General features: G+C 40.4%; 1 protein-coding gene across 1 annotated transcript; it reads left to right on the top strand.

Annotated features, from left to right (window-relative positions):
- The first annotated feature begins 478 nt into the window (after nt 1-478).
- Nucleotides 479-22,284, top strand: myom1a (myomesin 1a (skelemin)). The gene is made up of 39 exons (XM_069684692.1): nt 479-621; nt 1,886-2,012; nt 2,301-2,395; nt 6,131-6,271; nt 6,439-6,625; nt 6,735-6,892; nt 7,088-7,180; nt 7,326-7,414; nt 7,683-7,727; nt 8,263-8,424; nt 8,546-8,707; nt 9,189-9,330; nt 9,604-9,803; nt 9,896-9,952; nt 10,291-10,415; nt 10,831-11,014; nt 11,198-11,372; nt 12,251-12,372; nt 13,376-13,572; nt 13,741-13,867; nt 14,174-14,358; nt 14,453-14,567; nt 14,785-14,941; nt 15,126-15,232; nt 15,637-15,681; nt 16,988-17,124; nt 17,265-17,409; nt 17,587-17,646; nt 17,738-17,805; nt 17,906-18,031; nt 18,622-18,705; nt 18,975-19,062; nt 19,146-19,184; nt 19,371-19,476; nt 19,823-19,986; nt 20,104-20,140; nt 20,396-20,418; nt 20,837-20,892; nt 21,043-22,284. Exons 2-39 carry the CDS (start codon nt 1,941-1,943, stop codon nt 21,310-21,312), a joined length of 4,545 nt encoding a protein of 1,514 aa, XP_069540793.1. The 5' UTR covers nt 479-621; nt 1,886-1,940; the 3' UTR covers nt 21,313-22,284.
- Nucleotides 22,285-22,555: the final 271 nt, after the last annotated feature.

A 22,555-nucleotide genomic window follows, 5' to 3' on the forward strand; every position in this document is an offset into this window, starting at 1 on the left:
CAACTATTACATAATTGTGCATATTCGTCGCACAAAGAAAGTTCTTAAGTTCTGGTGATTGAACTGAAAAAGAAATTAAAAGGTTTTACGGTCACATTTTGGTGCAGCCCTGACTTTAAGGCCTGTGGGTACATTTGTTAAAATAGCAAACAGTTGGCAGCAATTTGGTTCAGGTTCTCGACCCGTCTTTTAAACCGTGGCAGTTTGTTTTAAGAGAATGCTTTGGAATAATTAATGCCATCCCGTTCAACAGGTAGCAGCAACTTTAGTTCTGTCCACTATTAATTTAATGGGTCCACGATTATGTCGAGTTCCCACACTTCCCCCACCACTGTTCACAGAGCAGGGTCTGGCCTAGCAGAGGCTCCTCGGCTCGTTGGCCTGGCCCTTCTCATGGTCTCATGGTCTAAATTTAAATCTGTCCCAGCCTTAAAAGGTCCTGACGGTGTCTTGTGCATTCTGCCGAGTGGCAGCATTATTTTTGTTCTGTGGACTGCCGTCCTGTCCTCTGCCCCTCACCCTGCTGCTTTGCCTGGATCTGGACTTGCTTTAGCTACTTTTGGAATAGCTCACCCTTTCTCTAAATTTCAACTATTGTGGATTGGGGGACTCTAAGTCGTGGTGAGTGACATATATATTTTTTTATGAATACGTCTTGTAATTTTACTTTATGTTCTGTAGTCTTTTAAAACCCTGAACCAGTGAGGCCTAAGGCTTCCTTTTAACAAGTGAATTAATGTACCATTTTTACTATGTTGTTTTTATAAGGATATTTTTACTGTGCCCTATACTAACAAGGTGTGTCCTTGTAGATTAGACTGCATGTGTCATTGAAGTGAAATCATCCAAAAAGAAGATCTCATCTATTCATTTAACTTTTTCCATTTCTAAAACAAGTAGTTTTAATGAGTCATATCTTCTCTTTAAATGCTTTCTTTGTCCTTGTGGCTGACTAGTTTACAGTTTGTGGATCATTTTAAACACAGAGGCACTCAGGACACTGCCTGTTGTATGTGTTTCTCAATGACGTAACCATCAGACAATACATTTCTAAGTCTATTGTCATGAACTTATGATTATCTTCTTGATCTGGGGTCACGTGATGATGGGTCTATGCCCAATGGAAGCTGCTCCTGTTTTCTGGCTGTATAACCTGAAGTGATTGATCGATTGCTGAATCTACAGAGAATTACTCTACATTACTTTTGTAAATGATTCATCCAACGCATTTTCTAAAGCAGAACTCAGCAAAAATTCCCTTGTTCCAGCTCTGAAGTGTTAATATTTGTTTGTTTTCTATGAAAACTGAATACCTTTTGGTATTACCATTGGACGAACAAAATAGGGAATTTCTGTGTCAGCGCTGACTTTAGGAATTGAGAAGGGACTTTATTTTATGATTATTTGAACAATCAGCTGATACTTTGTACCTACATAGTGTAATATCTTTTACTTTTTTTCCGTATTACATTGATTTTAGCCCAACAGCCACTGTTTTACATCGCAACACATTTTATTTTCATCACAAGTTTATCCCTTTTATATTTCCACCTGTGGAGGTGATGCTCTTAAAAACATGTACATACATTAAATAAAGCTTCTATTACATTTGAAGACACAAAACCAACGTGTAGAGCGTAGACAAAACGATGCTGCTACAATCTTTTAATTACCTGCTGCTTCTTTATTTAACAATAGAGGTAGATTTAACCAGAGCTAACACTTAACCTGCTCACAAAAAAATCATGAAGCCCTCTTAACAGCTTTAACATTTCCTGGTTGCCTAAACCATCCATCTTTAATATACCTAATCACCATCTCCTGGCCTAAACTGACCCTTACGAGGGAAGCAATCTGTTATAATAACGATGAGATTGATTTACAGAGCTGGTTAACTAAAGAAAAGTCTGAAAGTAAAAGTCGGCGGAGTGGATCTCAAGATGTCAGGATCAATACAAGTGACAAGGAAGCAGCAGCATCATCTGCAGCAGCGTCATCTGCAGCAGCAACGTGTGCAGCAGCATTATCTGCAGCAGCAACATGTGCAGCAGCAACATGTGCAGGAGCAACATGTGCAGCAGCATCATATGCAGCAGCAACATGTGCAGCAGCATCATCTGCAGCAGCAACATGTGCAGCAGCAACATGTGCAGCAGCATCATATGCAGCAGCAACATGTGCAGCAGCAGCATGTGCAGCAGCAACATGTGGTGCAGCAGCAACATGTGCAGCAGCAACATGTGGTGCAGCAGCAGCAGCATCTGCAGCAGCAGCAGCAGCGTCACTATCAACGGCAGCAGCAGCAGCAGCATCACTTTGAGAGCAGCTGTTACCTGAGCTCCAAGTCATCTGTTAGCCAGCAGTCGGTCGCTGCTTACAAGACTTCCAGCCGGCGGTAAGAGTGTGGGAGTGACACAGACACTAGAGATGGTTCATATTGCTAAACTGTTAAATAACGTAAAGGCTCTTTTGATGTAACCTGCCGCTTCTGTACACTCGGAAGTGATGAGTGCTTTCAAGCAGACCTCTCTCAAATATTCAGCACCGTACTTTGGGCCTGGTGTGATGTGAGTTCAGCAGCAGGAGACTCACAGTGTTTTTTCATGGAGGGCACGGCTGTCTCTTTGCTGATCTTTATCTGCAGAGACATGATGATCTTTTAGTGATGATAAGGGGTTTTGTATTTTTATGAGAATACATATCCTCTACTTGTAGCCCAAGTCAAGTCACAAGTCTCTCATGTCTCTGAGAGCTGTAAGCCAGATCAGAACTTCACCTGTCTATTCAGGTTTTTAAGGAATCAAGTTGTAAGTCAAATCTCAAAATGGCCAAGTGTAAGTCAAAGCAAAAGTCCTAATTTTTATGTCCAAGTCTTAAGTATTGAGTCTATAGCTCTGGGCTGTTGTAATGTAACTACTTGATTCACAGAGCTATAGGATTTTGCTTATGTATTTGACATAAGCAGACTAATATTATTTTATTGGCTTTGTCTTTATTAGATAGAATAGCTATGGAGGAACAGGAAATATGGAGAGGAGAGAGTGGAGAATGACATGCACCAAATGATCAGCAGACCGGGAGTTGAGTCTGCAATCGGTGCGTTGAGGACTGTAACCTCTGTGTATGGGGCACCTGCTCTACCAGCTGAGCTAAACCAGCACCCCATAAGGAGACTATTATGTTTCTATACCTTCATTTGCAGAGTCTGAAGCTTATACGAACCTACAATTATTAGTATACAGTTATACAAATCCCATGGAAAACAATAATACATAAAACAATAGTGTGAAATTTGGCAAATTTAATGTAAGCATTATGTTTCAAGCAAACATTCATTTTTCCAGCTTCTCAAATGGGTAAATGTCAGGATTTTCTTCATGCTGTTGTTGTTTTTGTTAGTTTTATTTGTCTTTTGGACCTTTGATTGGACAAAATAAGCACTTTGAATGTGTGTATGTGGATGTTGCATCATGCATTTTTGGTTGGCTTTGGATATTGGACCAAACAGATAATCGACAAAAGGATCTGCAGATAAATCAGTCATGTAAAGAACTGTTAAAGAGCGGTAAAGACCATGAGTAGTAAGCCTGTAATTTCTAGTAAGTTGGCTGTATTGATTACACTCCTTCATGTTTAGTTAGATGTTCCTTTAGTTTCTAATATGTGTCAAATTCTATGTTAGATTCAAATGAGGCTCGGTCAGATTAAACATAAAATCAAGCCTTTGTGTCATGTGAAAGGATGCTTCAATTACGACAACATTTAGACTTAGATTTGTAAGTTCTATTCTGTGACTAACTCTTGTCAACATGCACTATGCTCAGAGTTTCTTTGTCCTTCAGGCTGCAGGGCTCTGCAGTGTTCATGTTGGAAGGGTGATCGCTTCTTAAACGGGGTCAGGGCAGGAATGTCAGCTGTAGTGAAGGGCTGCCAGATATATTCATGGACAGCTGAGCTATTTCTGAAGCCAGGACATGAGACATTACCATAAGGCCGACTGTAAAGACACTGTATACAGTGGTTCTAATGGGCCTTTAATACTTAATGACCCTTTGACCAGTATTTCAACATTTTTTGTCCTTCACTTTGTTTGTGTTTATAATATTTAAAGATTGGAAACTTTTTAAAGTAGCTTCTCAGACTGAAAGGAGTGAAATGCTTTTATGAGTAGGAAAACTTTCTCACACTCTGATCCAAAGACTTCGTTTTAAAACACCTGGTGAGTCAGCGGCAGAAAAAACTTCCTGACTGTTCAGAACTCTTTTGAGACTTTCTCCATCTGTCTGCCTCTTCCATCGACTTGATCCTGTCTCACCAGTAAAGAATCGGGTTTATCAAAGCCACGTTGTGCAGCGACTTCCTCAAGCTAAAGGGAGAGCGCGGGGCAGGCTCGGCTGAGATTATGAGTGGAAGCGGGGCTTTAAAATGAACTCTTCCACCCTGAAGCATACCCATCAGTTCCGGCTCCATTTATAAACCAGGCTGACAATAGGACGGCCTGACAGGCTGATAGGTGAATGCGTCAGGGTGTGATATGGGTCAGGGTCCTAGACGGTGAACAGAAATTCATCTTCCATTTTTTAATAGTTGGACTATAGCATTTTCTTAATGTGTCTTTATGTAACACTTATTGAAAGTTTTATAAATGCTGAGAGGCAGAGTGATTCATGATTATTTTTAGATTTCACTGCAGCTCCGTGCTCCTTCTTTTACCTATCTCTTATCCATTTTGTGTCCCTACAAACGACATACAGTGGAAGATACATTCAAATTACTTCATTTTCTACTTGTTAAATTAACTACCAGTATATTTTAGTGTGTAATGCTGTCTGTTTTCCTTTATTTTGATTAATTAGAACCAAATCAGCTTAAAAATTTGTGGTCAGGAAGTAGTTTTAGAAACTGCTCATAGGGCATGTTTTATTAGCTTACACTGTCGAGTGAAGCCGAGTTAAGCTATAAAGAGTGTCACCATTTGTTGTTGAAAAAGTTCACTCAACAGGTAATACAGGCAGTATTTGTTGTCAGTGTCAACAAAAGCTTCAAAAGCAGCCCAAAGCCCATTTGTTACTCCTGATGTATGGATGTATATCTTGAAATCGGGTCAAGATATGTTATTTCATTGTGAAAGAGGCTCAATGACTTTCTACAACTGAGCACTGTAGTTGAAAGCAACAGGGAAGAACTGTGATATAATGGGGGGACTTTTAATGAGCACTAGTATTAATAGCAGCCAAAAGATATATGTGGCTATTGACTCAAAATAAACTACAGTGCCGGTCTAATGTTCATAGTTGTGTCAACAAATGTCACACAGAGCAGCTGTGTGGCTTATTAATGTATTTTTATGTTGTTTTAATGCATTTTTTGCAAAACTGAGAAAAATGTAATTAAAAAAACATCAATAATTAAAGCTCCTGTGAGGAGTTTTTCGCTGGTTATGAAACAGACTGAAATTAACTTTGATGCCTCTAAATGACCTACGAAAGCAAACAAGACCATCAGCGACAAGACTGATTATATCTTTATAGTTATTTTTAATGCCTATAACCGCTGCTGGGGGGTAGGTGTCAGACAAGGTGATTAACTTTGTGCTGCCATATTAGCCTTTCTTTTCTATATTTTCCATGGCAAAGATTTACAGCAAGTGTTTCAATGTTTCAATTTTTTGTTAAAAAACACTTCTTAAACATGAACAGGACAAGACCAGCAAAGACATAAGAGGTTCCACTTTGTCCACAGGGGTCGCCAAAATCAGCACAAAGCGAAAGTTCCTCACAGGAGCTTTAAATAAATATAAATTAATTCTCATTAAAAGTACAAAAGTGTGTATGTATAGTAAATAAGAGGGAAAAAAGGGTGTTTGAAGTGTACAGAGCATGGTGCTTTAAACACCACATTAGCCCTTACCCTGAAAGAATGTCCATACAGCGTGCCAGATCGAGAACACTTCCTCATTATAAACCCAGTCTCTCCAGACCTAATGTGTTTGCCATTTGTACAGTACAGGTTTATGTCACAGAAAAAGACTACAGACCTTACAGACAGTACGCAATGTAAGCTGTATTTGAAAGCACCATATATTGTGTTTGTAGTGCGAGTGTTGTGACTGTTGTCTCTTACCTCTCAGCCTGAAGACCTCTGTGAAGACAGAGACAGGGCAGGAGGTGGTTAAACTGAGCCCGCTACCCAAGAGAGCCAAACGCACCTACCTGGCAATGGACAAGGACAAGGAAGTTATCGGCTATGTGATCCCCGTATTCAGAGCCAGGTGAGTGAGGACCCTGTGAAACATGAGGGGTATTCCTCTAGGTAATCAATACCAACGATGCTGACTATTGATGATGTTAGTTATAGTTAATGACACTACCAAGACCTGTTTCTGTTTTACTGTAAGTCCAAACTGCTCTCACGTGTTGTTGGTTTGTTGTGTACCAGTCATGACGATGTTCGCGGTCTGATTGAGGCCCGAGAGGACGATGTCACTGAAGAGGGGATTAACTACGTGGCCATGAGGAACCTGTTTGTCAGGGAGTCTAAGGAGGCCATGCAGGTTAAAGTGGTGAAGAAAACCAGGTCAACACATATCAGGGAATCAGCTGAACGTGTGGAACTCACAAGGACGGTAATTCTTTCATCCTTTTGTGGATTGTGGCCCATCTTCATCATCATATCTCCACATGAAGCCGTACAAACCCATTACATGACAATCTGGCTCCACTCTCTCTCCATAGATGGACGAGTGGTCCGAGTTCCGTAAGAAGATGAACCCCGACAGCCTGATGCACCGTCCGGAGTTTATCGTCAAGCCCCGTGGACAGACCACCTGGGAGGGAAAGACTGTGAAGCTGCACTGCACTGTGGCTGGATGGCCTAAACCCAGGATTGCCTGGTAAGATCCCCGGCTTCTGTGAGGCACAAGAAAAAGAAACTGAGAGCGATCAGTCTTGTGTGTGTCACAGAGAAGCTCCCATTCAAAGCTCTCGCAAAAACTATTTTCCAAACACACACACACACAGTCCTCTGCAATTAGACTCTGGAGATGATGGTAAAAATAAACCAGCTGTCTTCTTCTGCTGTCTTCAAGGTACAAAAACAATGTCCTCATTGATGCCAAAGCCCACCCCGAGAAGTACACAACCGAGAGCAATTACAACATGCACTCCCTGGAGATCAAGAAGTAGGTAATCATTCAGCTGCATGGCCTCAGTTAGAATTCACCAGATGTACACAGAAATGCAAAAGACTGAATGTTTTATGTTGAATATATTCTTAAATAGGAGATGCCAGTTACTCACCATGTCTGCCCCTTCTTGTGTTTTCAGCTGTGATTTCCTGGACACTGCTAAGTATCAAGCCTCTGCCCTCAATGTGAAAGGGGAATCTTCCATTGTGGCTACTGTTGTTGTCAAAAGTAGGTAACTGTTTTCTCTCACAGATTATTTCTTGTCAGTTCCAGTTTCCTTAACTTAGAGGTCAAAGCTTAAAGTAGAGGTGTAACTGTCACCAAAGTAAACGGGACACGAACTAAAAGCTGTTTCTTTGAGGGTCAGGCTTTGGTAGAAAACCACGCTCTATGTCCTTCAACTCATGTATAGCATTTTTTAATCAATATTTTACTGTTGTGTATGTCAGAAGTCTCTTATTATTGATAAAACAAGGTTGCTAATATTTCTCCACAGGGTTCCAGGACGGCGAGGAAGCAGGCCCACTTGATCCCAAACCACGTAAGTCACTTTAAATACTTCTCTTTTGTATTTAAAGGGGCCATATCTTTTGAATGGATATTCTCATATTTTCACGTGTTTCACATGTTTGGGTGTTTATTGTTCACAGTGAAAAAGTGAAAACTGCATAATTCCATGTTTTTCAAGAATAACATTTTAAAAAGGTCGCCTCTGAAATGGGCCGTTCAGAACAGCTGCAGGTTTCTACATAGAACCGCTCTAGCTGAAATTCACCGTCATTCAGCGTCATTAACCTCAGGCTGCCTTCTTGCACTAGCTTGTAGTCAAGTCGTTGTCAAGATTTCAACTTACCATTCTGATACCTCCTGCCAATTCTGGCTCGTACATGTAAGGCTGAATAAAGCTGACAGCTACAACGCTGACAGACACAACATTAGTTTCTAGCAGGTGAATGCAGTTTAGAAGTTAGCTAAAGAGCAAGACATAGAGTAGAGACCAAAATGGAGAACTTAAAAGAACATTCCAACATTGAACTGTATCTACCAACTTTTAACTGTTTTTTTTTCCTTTACAGATGGTTACTGTGCTGAACATGGTGTCACCTTTGAAACAACCATCATTGACAAGTTCGAGGTGGCCTTTGGCAGCGAGGGCGAGACATTGAGCATTGGCTGCACCGTCATCGTTTATCCCACTGTGAAGAAATACCAGCCTGAAGTCGTGTGGTGCAGAAACTGTAAGTAAAATGCATCCTTCTACGTAAGCTATAACTTAAGTAGCCTAACAAAAACTATAGTAGCACACCTAACTATAGGTATCAAATCACATGTGTTTTTGTTTCTGACTTCTCCCATTAGCTGTCCCCTTGAAGCCCTCTAAATGGGTACGCACTCACTGGTCTGGGGAGCGTGCCACACTTACACTGGTCCATCTGAACAAGGAAGATGAGGGCATGTACACCCTGCGCGTCAACACCAAGTCTGGCTTTGACACCTACTCTGCCTATGTGTTTGTCAGAGGTGAGGTGCTCAGTGGATTAACACAAGATTTTATAAATTGCGAAAAGAAGGGAGACGTGAAGATTAGGTTTGAAATTTAATATTACATTGAAAATGAAATGAAGTTATGAGGCCACTTTCCTTTCCAGGCAGATGTGGTAGGTAACTGTATGATTTTGGTGTGTCTTTAAGTGACACAACGCTCTCTCTGAGGTGTTTGGTTTCCTCTGTGGGATGTTAAATCTGTCTGCATGTCAGAAAAGTCACCACAGGGAGTTTCATCTAACTTAAAAACCATCAGATTTATGCACAAGAGCGTCTGTTAAGAATCCCCTTAATATAACAATGATCTGAACTCCTCCAACGCCAACACACTTACTGTACTGTAAAGGTGTAAGTAGGTCAGAAAGGGAAAACTGAGTATGTAATGGAGAGCATCCTGATTTAGAAACAGCGCTAGTAACAACTGTATGTGTGTGTGCGCCTTGCATTGCCATGCCAGATGCCGAAGTTGAGGTGGAGGGAGTTCCCGTGGCCCCCCTGGATGTGCGTTGTCATGACGCCAACAAGGATTATGTGGTGGTAACCTGGAAGCAGCCAGCGGTGGAGGGCAGCAGCCCCATACTGGGATACTACATCGACAGGTTGCTCTGCTAATTCTGAATGACAAATTATTTTGGCAGTTATACAATCCTACATTCAAAAGCATGTGGAGCTTACCAAAATAGCTCCTAGATTTACACCAAACTGCCGTCAAACTTGCTAAAACACCTACAAACATTCCTACTTTAGCAGTCTATCAGTCAACCAGTAACTGTGTAGGCTGCATATGATGCCTAAAATAAAAATATATGATAAATAAATAGAATGTTGCTTGTTGTCCTCATAAATACGATCTATTTGTGTTTTCCTGTCAGGTGCGAGGTTGGCACTCACCACTGGGCTCAATGTAACGACAACCCAGTGAAGTATGCCCGCTTCCCTGTCACAGGACTGGTGGAGGGCCGTTCTTACACCTTCAGGGTACGGGCTTTGAACAAGGTAGGAGTCAGCCGTGCGTCCCGTGTGTCTGAGGCGGTGGTGGCCATGGATCCCTCCGACAGAGCTCGCCTCAGAGGTGAGAGACACGTCATGAGTCCTGCTGACTCAAAGCTGAAAACGTTGGCGTTTTTTTTTATGTAATTCTTGTATTTTTTTACCCTCCAACAGCTGGCCCCTCAGCTCCTTGGACTGGGATGATCAAGTTCACAGAGGAGGATCCCACTGGTATGACAGCTTCAGACTTATTTAGTGTCATAACATTTAAAACAACTTAGCCGACTGGGTATTTAAGTTTCCTTCCTGTGACGTCTGAAATGTGTTCCGGGGTCAAGTAAAAAATATGAATTATGGAAAGCTGGCTAATGTCACAATTTTGGCATATAGTGTTGATTAAAAAAATCTGGATGTAACAAAAACATGATTGTTTTTATTATTGTATTGTTTTCTATTGTTTTCGTATCAGCATTGAAATTTATCCCAAGCGGCTTATAAAGACTTAAATAAGAATTCACCTGGTTAAAGTCCCATCCTTCGAGTAATGTGTGCTTCCTCTTCCTCCTCAGTGGGCATTGTCCCCGGAGAACCCTCTGATGTCGTGGTTACTGAGGCAACCAAGAGCTACGTGGTGCTCGCCTGGCAGCCTCCAGTGCAGAGGGGTCATGAAGGAGTCATGTATTATATTGAGAAGGTGAGGAGAAGTGCATAACTTTCAAAACCTGAAACAACTTATATAAGAAAATTAATAGTTAATTAACAGAATTGTGTGTTATTTACTGACTCAAGCTTCTCAAATGTGAATATTTGCTGTTTTTAATTACATTAAATGTCTTAGGTTTTGTCCCTGTGACCAAAGAAAAACAACCGTGACTTTTCTTTGCTTTGCTCCTTGTGATAACATTTTATTATTTTACCGCTAAAAATTATTCTAATGAACTGAATCGAGCTGGTCACAACAGGTAAGCATAGTCAAACAGTTACAAGAAGTTGCCACTTGCTATATATGACCTTTTCAGGTTATTTTGTTCTTTTACTCTTGTGAATGTGAAGACTGACACTGAGGCTGGAGCACTCTCTGACCTTTCTTTTTTATCTGTCAAATACAGTGTATGTCAGGTACAGACACCTGGCAGAGGGTGAACACCGGCATGCCAGTCAAGTCTCCTCGCTTTGCCCTCTTTGACCTGGCCGAGGGAAATTCCTACAACTTCCGTGTGCGCTGCTGCAACTCTGCTGGTGTGGGCGAAGCCTCTGTGTCCACAGGAGAGACCACGGTCGCAGATAAGCTGGGTGAGCCGGCAAGACTTGCATATATATTATGTATAGGTTGTCCAGTTGTATTCCTCTATGATTTAAATTAGAAACTCCTGGTCCTTCCTCCATTATGCTCTGTCCAAATCCCATCCATTATATCCCCCCTTTGCTTACTTTATCGAGTTTTGCCTCATTTGTTTCTTCCTTGTTTGCAAACAGACCTGCCCTCAGCTCCAGGAAACCCAGTGCCCATCAGGAACACCGACACCTCTGTGGTGGTCACCTGGGGTGCCTCTAAGGAAGTCACCCAGCTGGTCGGCTACTATATTGAATGTAACGTGGTGGGCACTGATGTCTGGATACCGTGCAACAACAAACCTGTCAAGCAGACCAGGTAGGCACAGTTGAATATAATTCTGAGTTATGAATTCACATGTCATTCATAGCTTAACAGGGTGAGCATAATAGAAAACGGTAAGCGCCCTTGATTTACTCTGGTAGTTTTGCATAAGCTGTGTGAAGCAGAACCCGAAGAAAACAACTATCCCTTACCAACTGCTCCCTTACCAACCAGCTGTACTAACATTTCAAGAGGGAATATTTAACTTTAACTAACTTTCTGACACCAAAACATAGTGTGACAGTAGCACATTTAGAGTAGAGTCTTAAAGTCTGTAAAATCATTCAGTAATGCTAGTTAGACAAGAGTATCTACCCAAAGTTTGCTAATGTGAGCTAACATTAGCAAATGTTAGCTCACATAGCCTATGGTCATATCAGACCTAGGGCAGAGTGCACCATCTTGAACAGTGGCTGTGTTTTACTGCTTATGAATTCAACCCAACTTTATTTGTATAGCACCTTTCATACAAACATGCAGCGCAAAGTGCTTCACATAGGAACAAACAGATGGAAAATAAGAACAGATATTGACAACAATAAATAACATTTTGAAAGACTAAATAATTACAACTGTAAAACAATCAAATGTTGTCTGTTCAAAAGACAATATGTCTTATATCATATTTAAAAACTTACAATGTGTCCTTGTGAAAGTCAAGGTTAGTTAGTTAAGCTAGCTACTTTGGCTATTAATTTCTTCTGGAAATTGCAAGCGTGCTAATGCCTCGTAAAATGTGTAGTCTTTAGTCTTTAGATGGGAAATTCTGTTTATTCCAGTTAATTTTACAATTGCATTCAAAATAGAAAATCTTCCTTTTTCTTGTTGAGTGCGATGTTAACTCATTGAAACTTTGTCTGTACTCTTCACAGGTTTGTGTGCCACGGCCTGACGACCGGTGCAAACTACGTGTTTAAGGTCAAGGCAGTCAACGCTGCTGGATACAGCCAGTGTTCCCCTAATTCTGATGCTGTTGTTGTTCAGGCGGCCATCTGTGAGTGTCCTCAGAAAAAACTCCATTATTTACTTTGCCTGTAGCGTTCAAGCCATACTCTGTCCCTCTGCTCCATCCATTCTCTTTCTCTGCCACATCCTCCCAGCTATTTTTAAACATTCATTCATCCTGGGAATGATTTCTGGCAAAGTACAGAGAAAAAACCTGCTTTAAATTCAGATAGTTGAACAAATGACCTGCAGCTCTCTGCTCTTTGCCAGTGAGCCTCTTTACTCATCTTTGTTCATGAACTTTGTTAACTTTCCACAATCATTTTCCTCTTCCTCACCAAAAATCATTTTACCGCTTTATTCATCTTCTCAGAGATTTTGTTATGATGCAGTTAGCTGCAAAAATATCCTCTCTTTTACTGCATGAATGCAAGAGCCACATGTTCAGATGTGACTGCTGCATAATGTAATTGCATGTGCATGTCTGATATACTCATCGCTAACAGAGTTCATTTTGCTCTTTCACATAATTTCATCGTTAGTATTGATGTTAAATAACAAATAACATCATGTTTTACGCAGCTTTTTCTGTGTTGATTTCTGTTTAAATGTGTTTTTGCTTGAGTTCTCTTATGCTATTTGATAACTCTTTAGGGGTGCCTCTTGGTGCATGGCCAAGGTAAAGGCTTAAACATTGAGTTCTAGAGAGCATGGGCCTAATGAGAGTCTCGTCTGGCTTTCTGAGGTTTTCGTAGCGTGAAAGTTACGCTGCTTCTGGCCTAGAGTGTAAGTACTTTATACATTACAATGACCCTAAAAAGTGTGTTGCTTGTGTGCCCAAAGCATGTAGCATGTTTAACTGTACCATTTGTAATAAGGTAGCTAAACACTGATGACAAAAAAAATCAATGCAGTAGTTGGATAATGCCAGACAATCTTTAAAAGACTATTTATCGTATTGTTTTTTCTACACAGATTATATGAAAATGATCTTCTTGAACATGCCTCTTCTGTTCTTCTCTTGTTGACCAGCTTATTTGTTTTCTTCCCAGCTGTCCCTGGAAAGCCCACCAGTGTGTCCCTGCTGGAGGCTGTGAAGGATTACATGGTCCTGGGCTGGACCGCGCCTGCTAAAAATGGAGGCGCAGATATCAGGGGATATTTTGTGGACTACAGGACCGTGAAGGGAGCTGCTGTTGGAAAATGGCACGAAATGAACCACCAGGCATTGACTACTACGTCCTTTAAAGTAAATGAAGCAGTCACACTATACAGTGTCACCATTCTTTACTAAACATGTAGCTCAAATGATTTTCTCTACTTGGTATTTATTAAGTTAATTAAGTGTTGTTCAGAGTTTGCCAGTTTAAAACAAGAATTTGAATAATTTCCAATTATCTGCATTTGTTTCTTTTAGGCTGAGAACCTGAAGGAGAACGTCTTCTACCAGTTCCAGGTGCGCGCTATGAACATGGCTGGTGTGAGCAAAGCCTCTCTGCCCAGTGCAGGGCTTGAGTGCAAGGAATGGACCATTACTGTACCAGGTATGAGAGACAGTATGCTCACACAGCAGAATAAATGCACGGAATAACGCTTTTGGTAGATATGAGAGAGGAAAAAGTTAGAAGATTAAACAGGCAACTGTTTCTGAACAATTATTATTATGATATAATCAAAATTGTCGAATGTTACCTGGTTTTAGCTTTTCAATTGATACAATGTGATTAATTTCCTTGTCTTATGTAACGCTTTGGGCTGTTAGTTGGACGAAAAAGTAAATCTGAAGACATCAACTTGGGCCTTAAATTATTTTACTACATTTTCGAAACTGCTTCATTTACCCCTCCAAGGTGCTCCTGTTGGCCTTCATGTGCTGGAGGTCCGTGACACCTCCGTGGTCGTCCTCTGGGAGCCACCAGCATTTAATGGCCGCTCTGCTGTCAATGGATACTACATGGACATCAAGGAAGCCTCCGCTGGAGACGAAGGCTGGAAGGCTGTTCATGAGAAGGCCAACAAGATGAAATACATGAAGGTGAGAAAGGTGGAGAGATTTATTGGACTTTTGTAAATGGCCCAAAAATGGTCTTTAACTATCTCTCACTTCGACTCCTCATGTGCTGATTCAGGTCGCAGGGCTGAAGGCTGGTACATCCTACGTCTTCCGCGTGCGTGCTCAAAATCTTGCTGGAGTTGGAAAGCCCTCAGCAGCCTTAGGTCCAATCGTGGCCCAGACTCGCCCCGGTAAGTGTGATTATTACGTAACTCTCACATTCAATTGCATAGTGCTCCTACGCAGGTCTGGAAAGTGTAGAAAAGTAGAGAAAATCTTCACTGATATGTAACTTCACTTTTACATTAATATTCAATGATTGTTATTCTTTTGTTATCACCATAATCCTGACTTTATTTATAATGCTATCTATACACACTCTGTAACCATTTACTTTCCCTTCCTCAGGCACCAAGGAGATTTACGTGGATGTCGATGATGATGGTGTGATCTCCATGGTCTTTGAGTGCTCTGAAATGAAAGAGGGCTCTGAGTTTGTGTGGTCCAAGAATTACAAGGCTATGACAGACACCTCTCGCCTGACTATTGTCACTGAGAAGGGCAAGTAAGTATCTCTTGTTTGCCCAATGTGTCATGCAACTTCGAGTGATGAATAAACAAGCTCTTGCCCAAGGCATTTTCCAGGCTTTTCAAACAGTGCGGAAAACCATCTTGCCGGTTTAAATCCGAACAAGTTCTACCTCTTTCCTCATTTATACCCTGTTTTCCGCATGTGTTATCATCTCCAGGTCCAGAGCTATCTTCAACAGTCCTTCCCTGGAGGATCTGGGCACCTTCTCTTGTATGGTTACCAACACTGATGGCATCTCCTCCAGCTACACACTCACTGAGGAGGGTGAGTCAGCCCACAGACTCTGCTCCAGTGTACCTGAAACTTGATTCACTTGTTATTTGTTTGGGTGACGTCAGTGCTAAAGTCTTAAGGGGGACCTGAAGGACTGTGAAAACTCATGTCTGTTATTCTGTTTCAACAGCTGCATCAAATTGACCTCTGCTATACTCCAGGGTCTATGTGTGTTTGTTCAGAAAGCTGACTCAATTGATTCAGTGCTGCGTGTCTGTAAAAGCTGTTGTAACATCCAAAGATGTACTTGATATCTTTAACAATATGCTTTATTAAAACACTATCAAAAAAGACACTATTAAAGTAAAACTAGTAATAAAGAGTTTATACTGAAGGGTTTTGCAGAGATCAGGATATTTATCCATTTGGCTGCCTCTGTTGTTTTTATTTGACAGGTCTCAAGCGTCTTCTGGATATCAGCCATGAGCACAAGTTCCCTGGTGAGTATCCCTCCACATCACAGTTACCATGTTTTCTTTCACCTGTCAAGACTAGATCATATTTATCAAGAACAAATACAGTTTTAGTTATCGCTAAGGATTAGAACATCCATCTTTATCACTTTACTCCAGTCATTTCCAACCCGAGTTACTTGTACCATTCAAGTACTTTCGCATTTGTCAGGGGTTACATGGAAAGATTGTGGATTGGAGTAGCTCAACTAATAAATAAACTAAATATAAATCATGATTTGATTGAAAGAATATATCCATGAGCATTACATATTGCAATCATGTGAACGCATGTAAAAATGTGTTAGCGAGCAAACACAGAAGTCTAAACAGGTAGCTAAAGGTTATGGATAAACATTTGATGATTAGGTAAAACTAATGAACAAATTGAAATTGTTAGCTAAAAGCATTGGATGAGCAGATATAAATAGCTGGCTAAAAGTAAGGGATAATTGTGGGAAATAGTAAGCTAATGTTTAAATAGTTTGCCAAAGTAGTGGCTGAACGGTTGTTATAGTTAGCTAATGTTTAAATAGTTTGCCAAAGTAGTGGCTAAATGGTTGTTATAGTTAGCTAATGTTTAAATAGTTTGCTAAAGTAATGGCTAAACACTTAAAATAGTAGCATAGAGTAAGAGATAAAAGGGCTCAAATAAATAGCTAAAGTAATAGATAAATGGTTAAAATAGTTAGCCTAAGTAGTGGCTAAACGTTTTTTTTTGTTAGCTAATGTTTAAATAGTTAGCTAAAGTAATGGCTAAACAGATAAAATAGTAACCTAGAGTAATGAATAAAAAGGTTCAAATAAATAGCTAAAGTAATAGATAAATGGATGAATGGTTCAAATCGTTAGTTAATGTTTAAATTGTGAACTGAAGTTATGGATGAACAGTTTAAATAAGCTAGCTAAAAGTAGTGGTTATGTGGTTCAAATAATGTTAACTACCTTGAAGTAATAGATAGGTGGTTGAAATGGTTAGCAATAGTTGAAATGGTCAGCTAAATTAATGGGTAACAGTTTAAACAGTAAGCTAAAGTAATGGATAAAAACATGAGAATAGACAAACAGGTTGAATATTAAGATATCATGAATTAAGTCAGAACATTCAGCGTCCTTGGCCGTAGTGCCCCTATTTAAAAATTCTTTTGTACACTTTTAAATAAAGTTAGTGTGGGAGCACCTCAAGCCAAAAAACAACAGCCAAGAACAACAACAAAGACTCTCTAGAAACACAGGTTTGGCTTACACAAGTCTTGTTTCTCATTATTTTACATTGCAATGTATTTTTCTCCAGTTATTCCCTTCAAGAATGAAATGGCCATGGACCTGCTTGAGAAGGGTCGCGTGCGATTCTGGACTCAGGTGGAGAAATGCACTTCCGCCTGCCAAGTGGATTATGTGTTTAATGACGTCATCGTTTCTCAGGGCAAGGTAGGAATCATACTCACAAAGCATATCATGTCTCTTTTTTTCATTTTGTTCTGTGTATTTTCAGTTTTGAATCATTTTCTAAAACCTGATTTTATCTTTACAACTGACGGATCTTGATTTCTTCTTCTTTTTGCTTCCAGAAATACACAATGAACTTCGACAAAACTACAGGCATCATTGAAATGTTTATGGACTCTCTGGAGGTCATAGATGAGGGAACGTTCACCTTTAACCTGGTGGATGGAAAGGCAAAGGGTACAACCAGCCTGGTGCTCATTGGAGATGGTAAGACTGCAGTTGATGTATGTGTCCATTGAGGGGCAGCAGAAGACAACCTTTCTTTGCCTGCGTGTTCTTGTTGTTGCCGACTTTCTCGTGTACTGTCTGAAAGGTCAGTCAGGGATTGTGTTAAAAGTTCTGAGAATCAGAAATTTAAGACATACATTTTTTTCTGTTGTCCAGAATTCAGGGAGCTTCAAAAGAAATCAGAATTTGAGAGAGCAGAATGGGTCAGGAAACAAGGTAAGGGTTCTTACTTCTCCAGTAGTGAAGTTTATCACCGATTGGACAAGTATATTCCAATATTTTTATTTCATTTTTTTACTACCTCTAGGTCCTCACTTTGTCGAGTACCTTAGCTACGCTGTTACTTCAGAATGTAATGTGCTGCTGAAATGCAAGGTATGAAAAGAAACATGTGTACTGCTTTCCATATTTCTCAAAAGATGGTTGCTATTTAGGTGAGTCAACTTATTCCTATTTGTCTTCTATCTGTCAACAGATAGGAAATGTCAGACCAGAGACTGAGATCACCTGGTCTAAGGACAGCATCGAGATTGCTGACGATGATGAGGACGCTCAGAAAATCGAGAGACAGGACGGCGAGCTGACCTTTAATATCGGAAAGGTCAGGCCATTAGACGGAGGCCACAGTTTGTCAGGAGTCGTGAGCTGCTGCGTAAAAAGCTGAAAGCCATGCTTCTCATGCAGCTGTGCTTACATTGTAGGCCTAGACTAGATGCTACGCAAGCAGCTACCCCTCTCTGACACACAGAAACATAAATGATGAAACACTTGTAGAAATATTCATGTTGTCGACTTTTGCTCAGTGCTGCTGGAGTCAGCACGTCATCATGTCGTATTTGGGGTTCAGAAAATATTTATTTAGTTTAACTGACTTTCTATTGTCGATGTTTTACTATTTGTATTTGTATTCTGATATTATACATTTTTATATAATAGACTTATAGATGGTGCTTTTCAACATTTATACCCATATACTGTACATACAGTATATGGTTTATCTGTGTGACTCATTCATCATTTTCATTTCTAACTGCTAGTCAGGTGCCAGTAAAGTTTTGTTAATGTTGGAAACTGTATAAAACATAAAAGAGAGGGTTTGTGTCATTGCATGAGCTCGGGACAGGCGGGCTGTTCATCGCTACTGCTGTCATCTGCTTCTCGCATTAACTGGCTTATCTGTCTAATTCACAGTGGGTTATTAAGCAAGAGATACAGAAAGAAAAAGGAAGAAAAAAGGCACCTGCAGAGGACGTTCCCCCACCGCCAAGACCCAAAGTCTGGACATAATCTTTGTTGCCATAAGTTCACGCCTATCATTTCTCCATGTGTTCTCCTCGTCTCACCCCTATTCATGTTTCCCATTTAACGCCTGCAGCATCCCGGGCGGCAGAAAAGCTTGCCTTTTCGGTTTAGTTGTCTCTGTCTGGCTGTTTTCTCGTCTGTTATCTGTTTAAAGAATTACACTGTTTTCCCCTTTGCTTGAGGTAGAAAGGAGTTCATGGCTAACTGAAGGATACTGAAGTTGCTTTTGCTTCAAACTCTAGATCTGCAAGAAGGATGCAGGTATTTACGAGGTCTTCCTGAAGGACGACAGAGGCAAAGATAGGAGCACATTCAATCTGACAGATGCAGGTATAGTCTTTTTCAGATATTATGTGTTACATCAAAAGTCAGTGAATATGACTTTGATTGCTGTTTTCATCCTTTTTTCCCAGGATACCAAGCTGTAATGAATGAGCTTTTCAGGGTTATTGGTGAGTCATAAAGCTTCACACTTACCAAGCAGTAATGAAGCTCCACACATAGACGACACACTGAAGGAAAACACAGGAAGAAGCACATTTGCAGTATTTTCCACTGCATGAACTATTAAGAGCTACAGACTGTATGGTCTCTGTGGGATATAGATAAACACCTGCCTTAAATTTCTCTTCCTTCAGCCACCTCCTCCTCTGAAATCAAAGTAACCAGTACTGAACATGGCATCATCCTCTACTCCGAGGTCACATATTACGATGAGGACCTGCGTGTCGGTTGGCTCCACAAGTATGTGAAATCATCCTTTTTTTCAAACCCTTTCAAATGCAATATGCTTTTCTAATCTCCTAATTTTTTTTACCATGTAGCTTAATGCGAATGTTATATCTATTATCCTGAATGGTCAGGTGTCCATGTCATGGACAATAAAATGTTCCATAGCACAAGATCATTAAATACAATAGAAACTGTGATCTTAGACTTGGGAACAAACAAATGAATCTCTCATTTTGGTATAATAAAGTTATGATTGTGTAAATTTTATGGGTGAACGAAAATAACTAACTTTTAATTGTACTTCTTGATATCACAGTCAAGCATTAATTGATCTCTGTGTTACCAATTTCTCCTTCAGAGATGCTAAGATTGCCGCCTCAGAGAGAGTTAAGTCAGGAGTCACAGGGGAGCAGCTTTGGCTTAAGATCAACGAGCCCACCGAGAAGGACAAGGGCAAATACAGCATGGACATCTTTGATGGCAAGGACGGTGTAAAGAGAGCCTTCGAGCTAACCGGCAAGGGTGAGTGAGACTTTGAAAACCAAATGAGGAAGATGCTTTAGCTTTTTCAAAAGCTCTCATTTACTTTGACTATTTTTGTGCTTATTAATCACAATAACTTAAAATTTTCTGTTGCAGCTTGGGAAGAGGCATTTGAGGAATTCCAAAGGCTCAAGTAAGTAAACAAACCCATCTGACTCGCTCCTTCTGTTGTGTAACTCTGTATTTCAGCCTGAAGAGGATGTTTACCCAAATAAATACTAACAGTTATCACAAACCTGAAATAGACTGTATGCACTTTGTGAGCCCTTTCAAAGGCGCTAAAATACTTTTCCTGTTATTGTATAGCATACAGAAAAAGGTCAGAGTGTTCTTCCTGTGATACCATTTTAAGATGCTTATGACAATGTCTGTCTCCTTCCTTCCGTAGGGCGGCAGCAATCGCAGAGAGAAGTGAGTGGTTATTTATTATTTTATTCCCCCCAGGACACTCCGCACTATGAAATTGTGTAACATTTCTCTGGATACAGAAGCTACTTTCGTTTTGATAGAATTTTAGACGTGGGTTCAGTGGAGTCAAAGATACACAAGTCTTTTTATCATCGTAATATCAAGTTATCATTCATGGGAATTGGTTTCCAGGGAGAAGAAAAGGCTATATTTCTGCAATATGGAATTAAAAAAGTCCCAAACTTATTTGAAATATTATTCAGGCAGGCAGTACAGCTCAAAATGTTATAATACGTTTTATAAAGGATTGTTCATTTAGCAGTTTGAAAGTCAGTTTGGGTGAATATTATGTTGTCAACACATACATTTTACACAGCTTGATTGATTTGCTTCTTGGCTCACTCTTGCTTTTCTTGTTTAGACCGCGCTCGTGTTGTTGGAGGCTTGCCAGATGTGGTTGCAATCCAAGAGGGCAAGGTACATAAATTTGATATTCAGTGTGTTTATACACTGTGGCAAACTATTTGTCTCACTATCTTCTTTCTTTTCATTATCTCAATTATGGAGCTCTCTTTCCTCTTAATTCTGTTTAACTCACATCAAACTCCTGCAATGTCTTTATTATAGTCCCTGAACCTGACTGGCAACGTCTGGGGCGAGCCCGTGCCTGAGGTGTGCTGGACGAAGAACGACAAGGAGCTGGTGTCCGATGAACGCTACAAACTCAAGTTCGAGGCCGGCAAGTTTGCCAGCATCACAATCTCATCCGTCTCCACGGCTGACTCTGGCAAATACGCCCTTGTGGTCAAGAACAAGTACGGAAAAGAGGCTGGCGAGTTCACCGTCAGCGTCTACAACCCAGACGATGACGAGAACAAAGAGGAGAAGAAAGGCTAAAGGATGATGCGGTGTGATGAAAGCAGAAAAGATGAACGACTGGGCTATCTCCAAAGCATTTACCCCGGCACATGCCGGTGCACCAAAGCAGTTAATAAATGATGAATACAGCTGCTTCCTCCTGCGTCTTTCATGTGCTGGGCTAAAGAGCTTTGGGTATTGCTTGTCTAAGAAGCAATCAATGAATGTGTTACAGAGGATAATTGTGTGCTTATAGTCGCTTGACATATTTTCTGCCAGTTCTGGCAACTATAGGCAGTAAATGTCTTGTATTATCATGGGAAATGGTTCATTAATCTTTGTCAAAAACACCAAGAAGGTGTGCTGTTTTCTCATAATATTACAGCATTTAATTCGGAAAACATTTGACCTCAGGTTTGACATTGAGGTTTATGTAAAAAATAAAGGAAAAAACTGGCATCAAGAACTTTCTAGCAAGTATTTGCTTTGTGTTAGACATATCACATGCTAGGCTGATTAGAGCTCTTGGTGTCTATTTATAGACAGCTACTGTGTTAAAAATTGTTCTGTGTGCATGTATGTTATGTTCCTTAGGTGTACTGTGTGTGCAAGCTACAAGTGTCACTCATTACAACAGTTTGTAGGAGAGGTGGAACAGGAAAGCCCTGATGACGTGAGGAGTAGTTTGAGTGTGACAACACACATGGCTGTTCAAACTGGTTCATTCAAGGTGTCACATACAACCTAAAAAGCCCTAAGCAAAGTATTACAGGCATAACTGGAAGACTTCTGGAGGTCTAATCTGTACAAACATGAGTGTCAGTTCTTTCATCTTTCATGTGTTGAAAGTGGGGGGGAATGTTGTATTACAGGTACAATGGAAGAAAATCATACAGATAAGTGGTCCTGTAGCATTTGGTCTGAGGCTGTGTGTCTAATGAACCAGTCAAACATGCATCTGTTTTCTCTTAAAGGCACTGCTTATTGTAATAAAGGTGCTCCTGCCTTGGAGAGGTTTCCCTTTGTCTTTACAAAATCTCTATTAAACATGTATCCATTGACAGAAAAAGCTGCTCTAATGATAGCATTTGATTTCTGCCTGCTTTTATTGCTAGTGCAATTTATTACAAGTTCCCAAAGTAAGGGTCCTGGGCCAACAAGAGCTGATAAAGGAAAGCCAAGAGTCCCAAACATCAGAATGACTGTTAACCTATTTAAGTCATCTTGCTTCTCGCCCACATAATGTAATCCACTGTGAAACAGTACAGCCACTAAACATCCT

Source organism: Semicossyphus pulcher, unplaced genomic scaffold, assembly GCF_022749685.1.
Source record: "Semicossyphus pulcher isolate SPU_LCO1_2020_fin unplaced genomic scaffold, fSemPul1.0.p SCAF_7, whole genome shotgun sequence".
Classification (NCBI taxonomy): domain Eukaryota; kingdom Metazoa; phylum Chordata; class Actinopteri; order Labriformes; family Labridae; genus Semicossyphus; species Semicossyphus pulcher.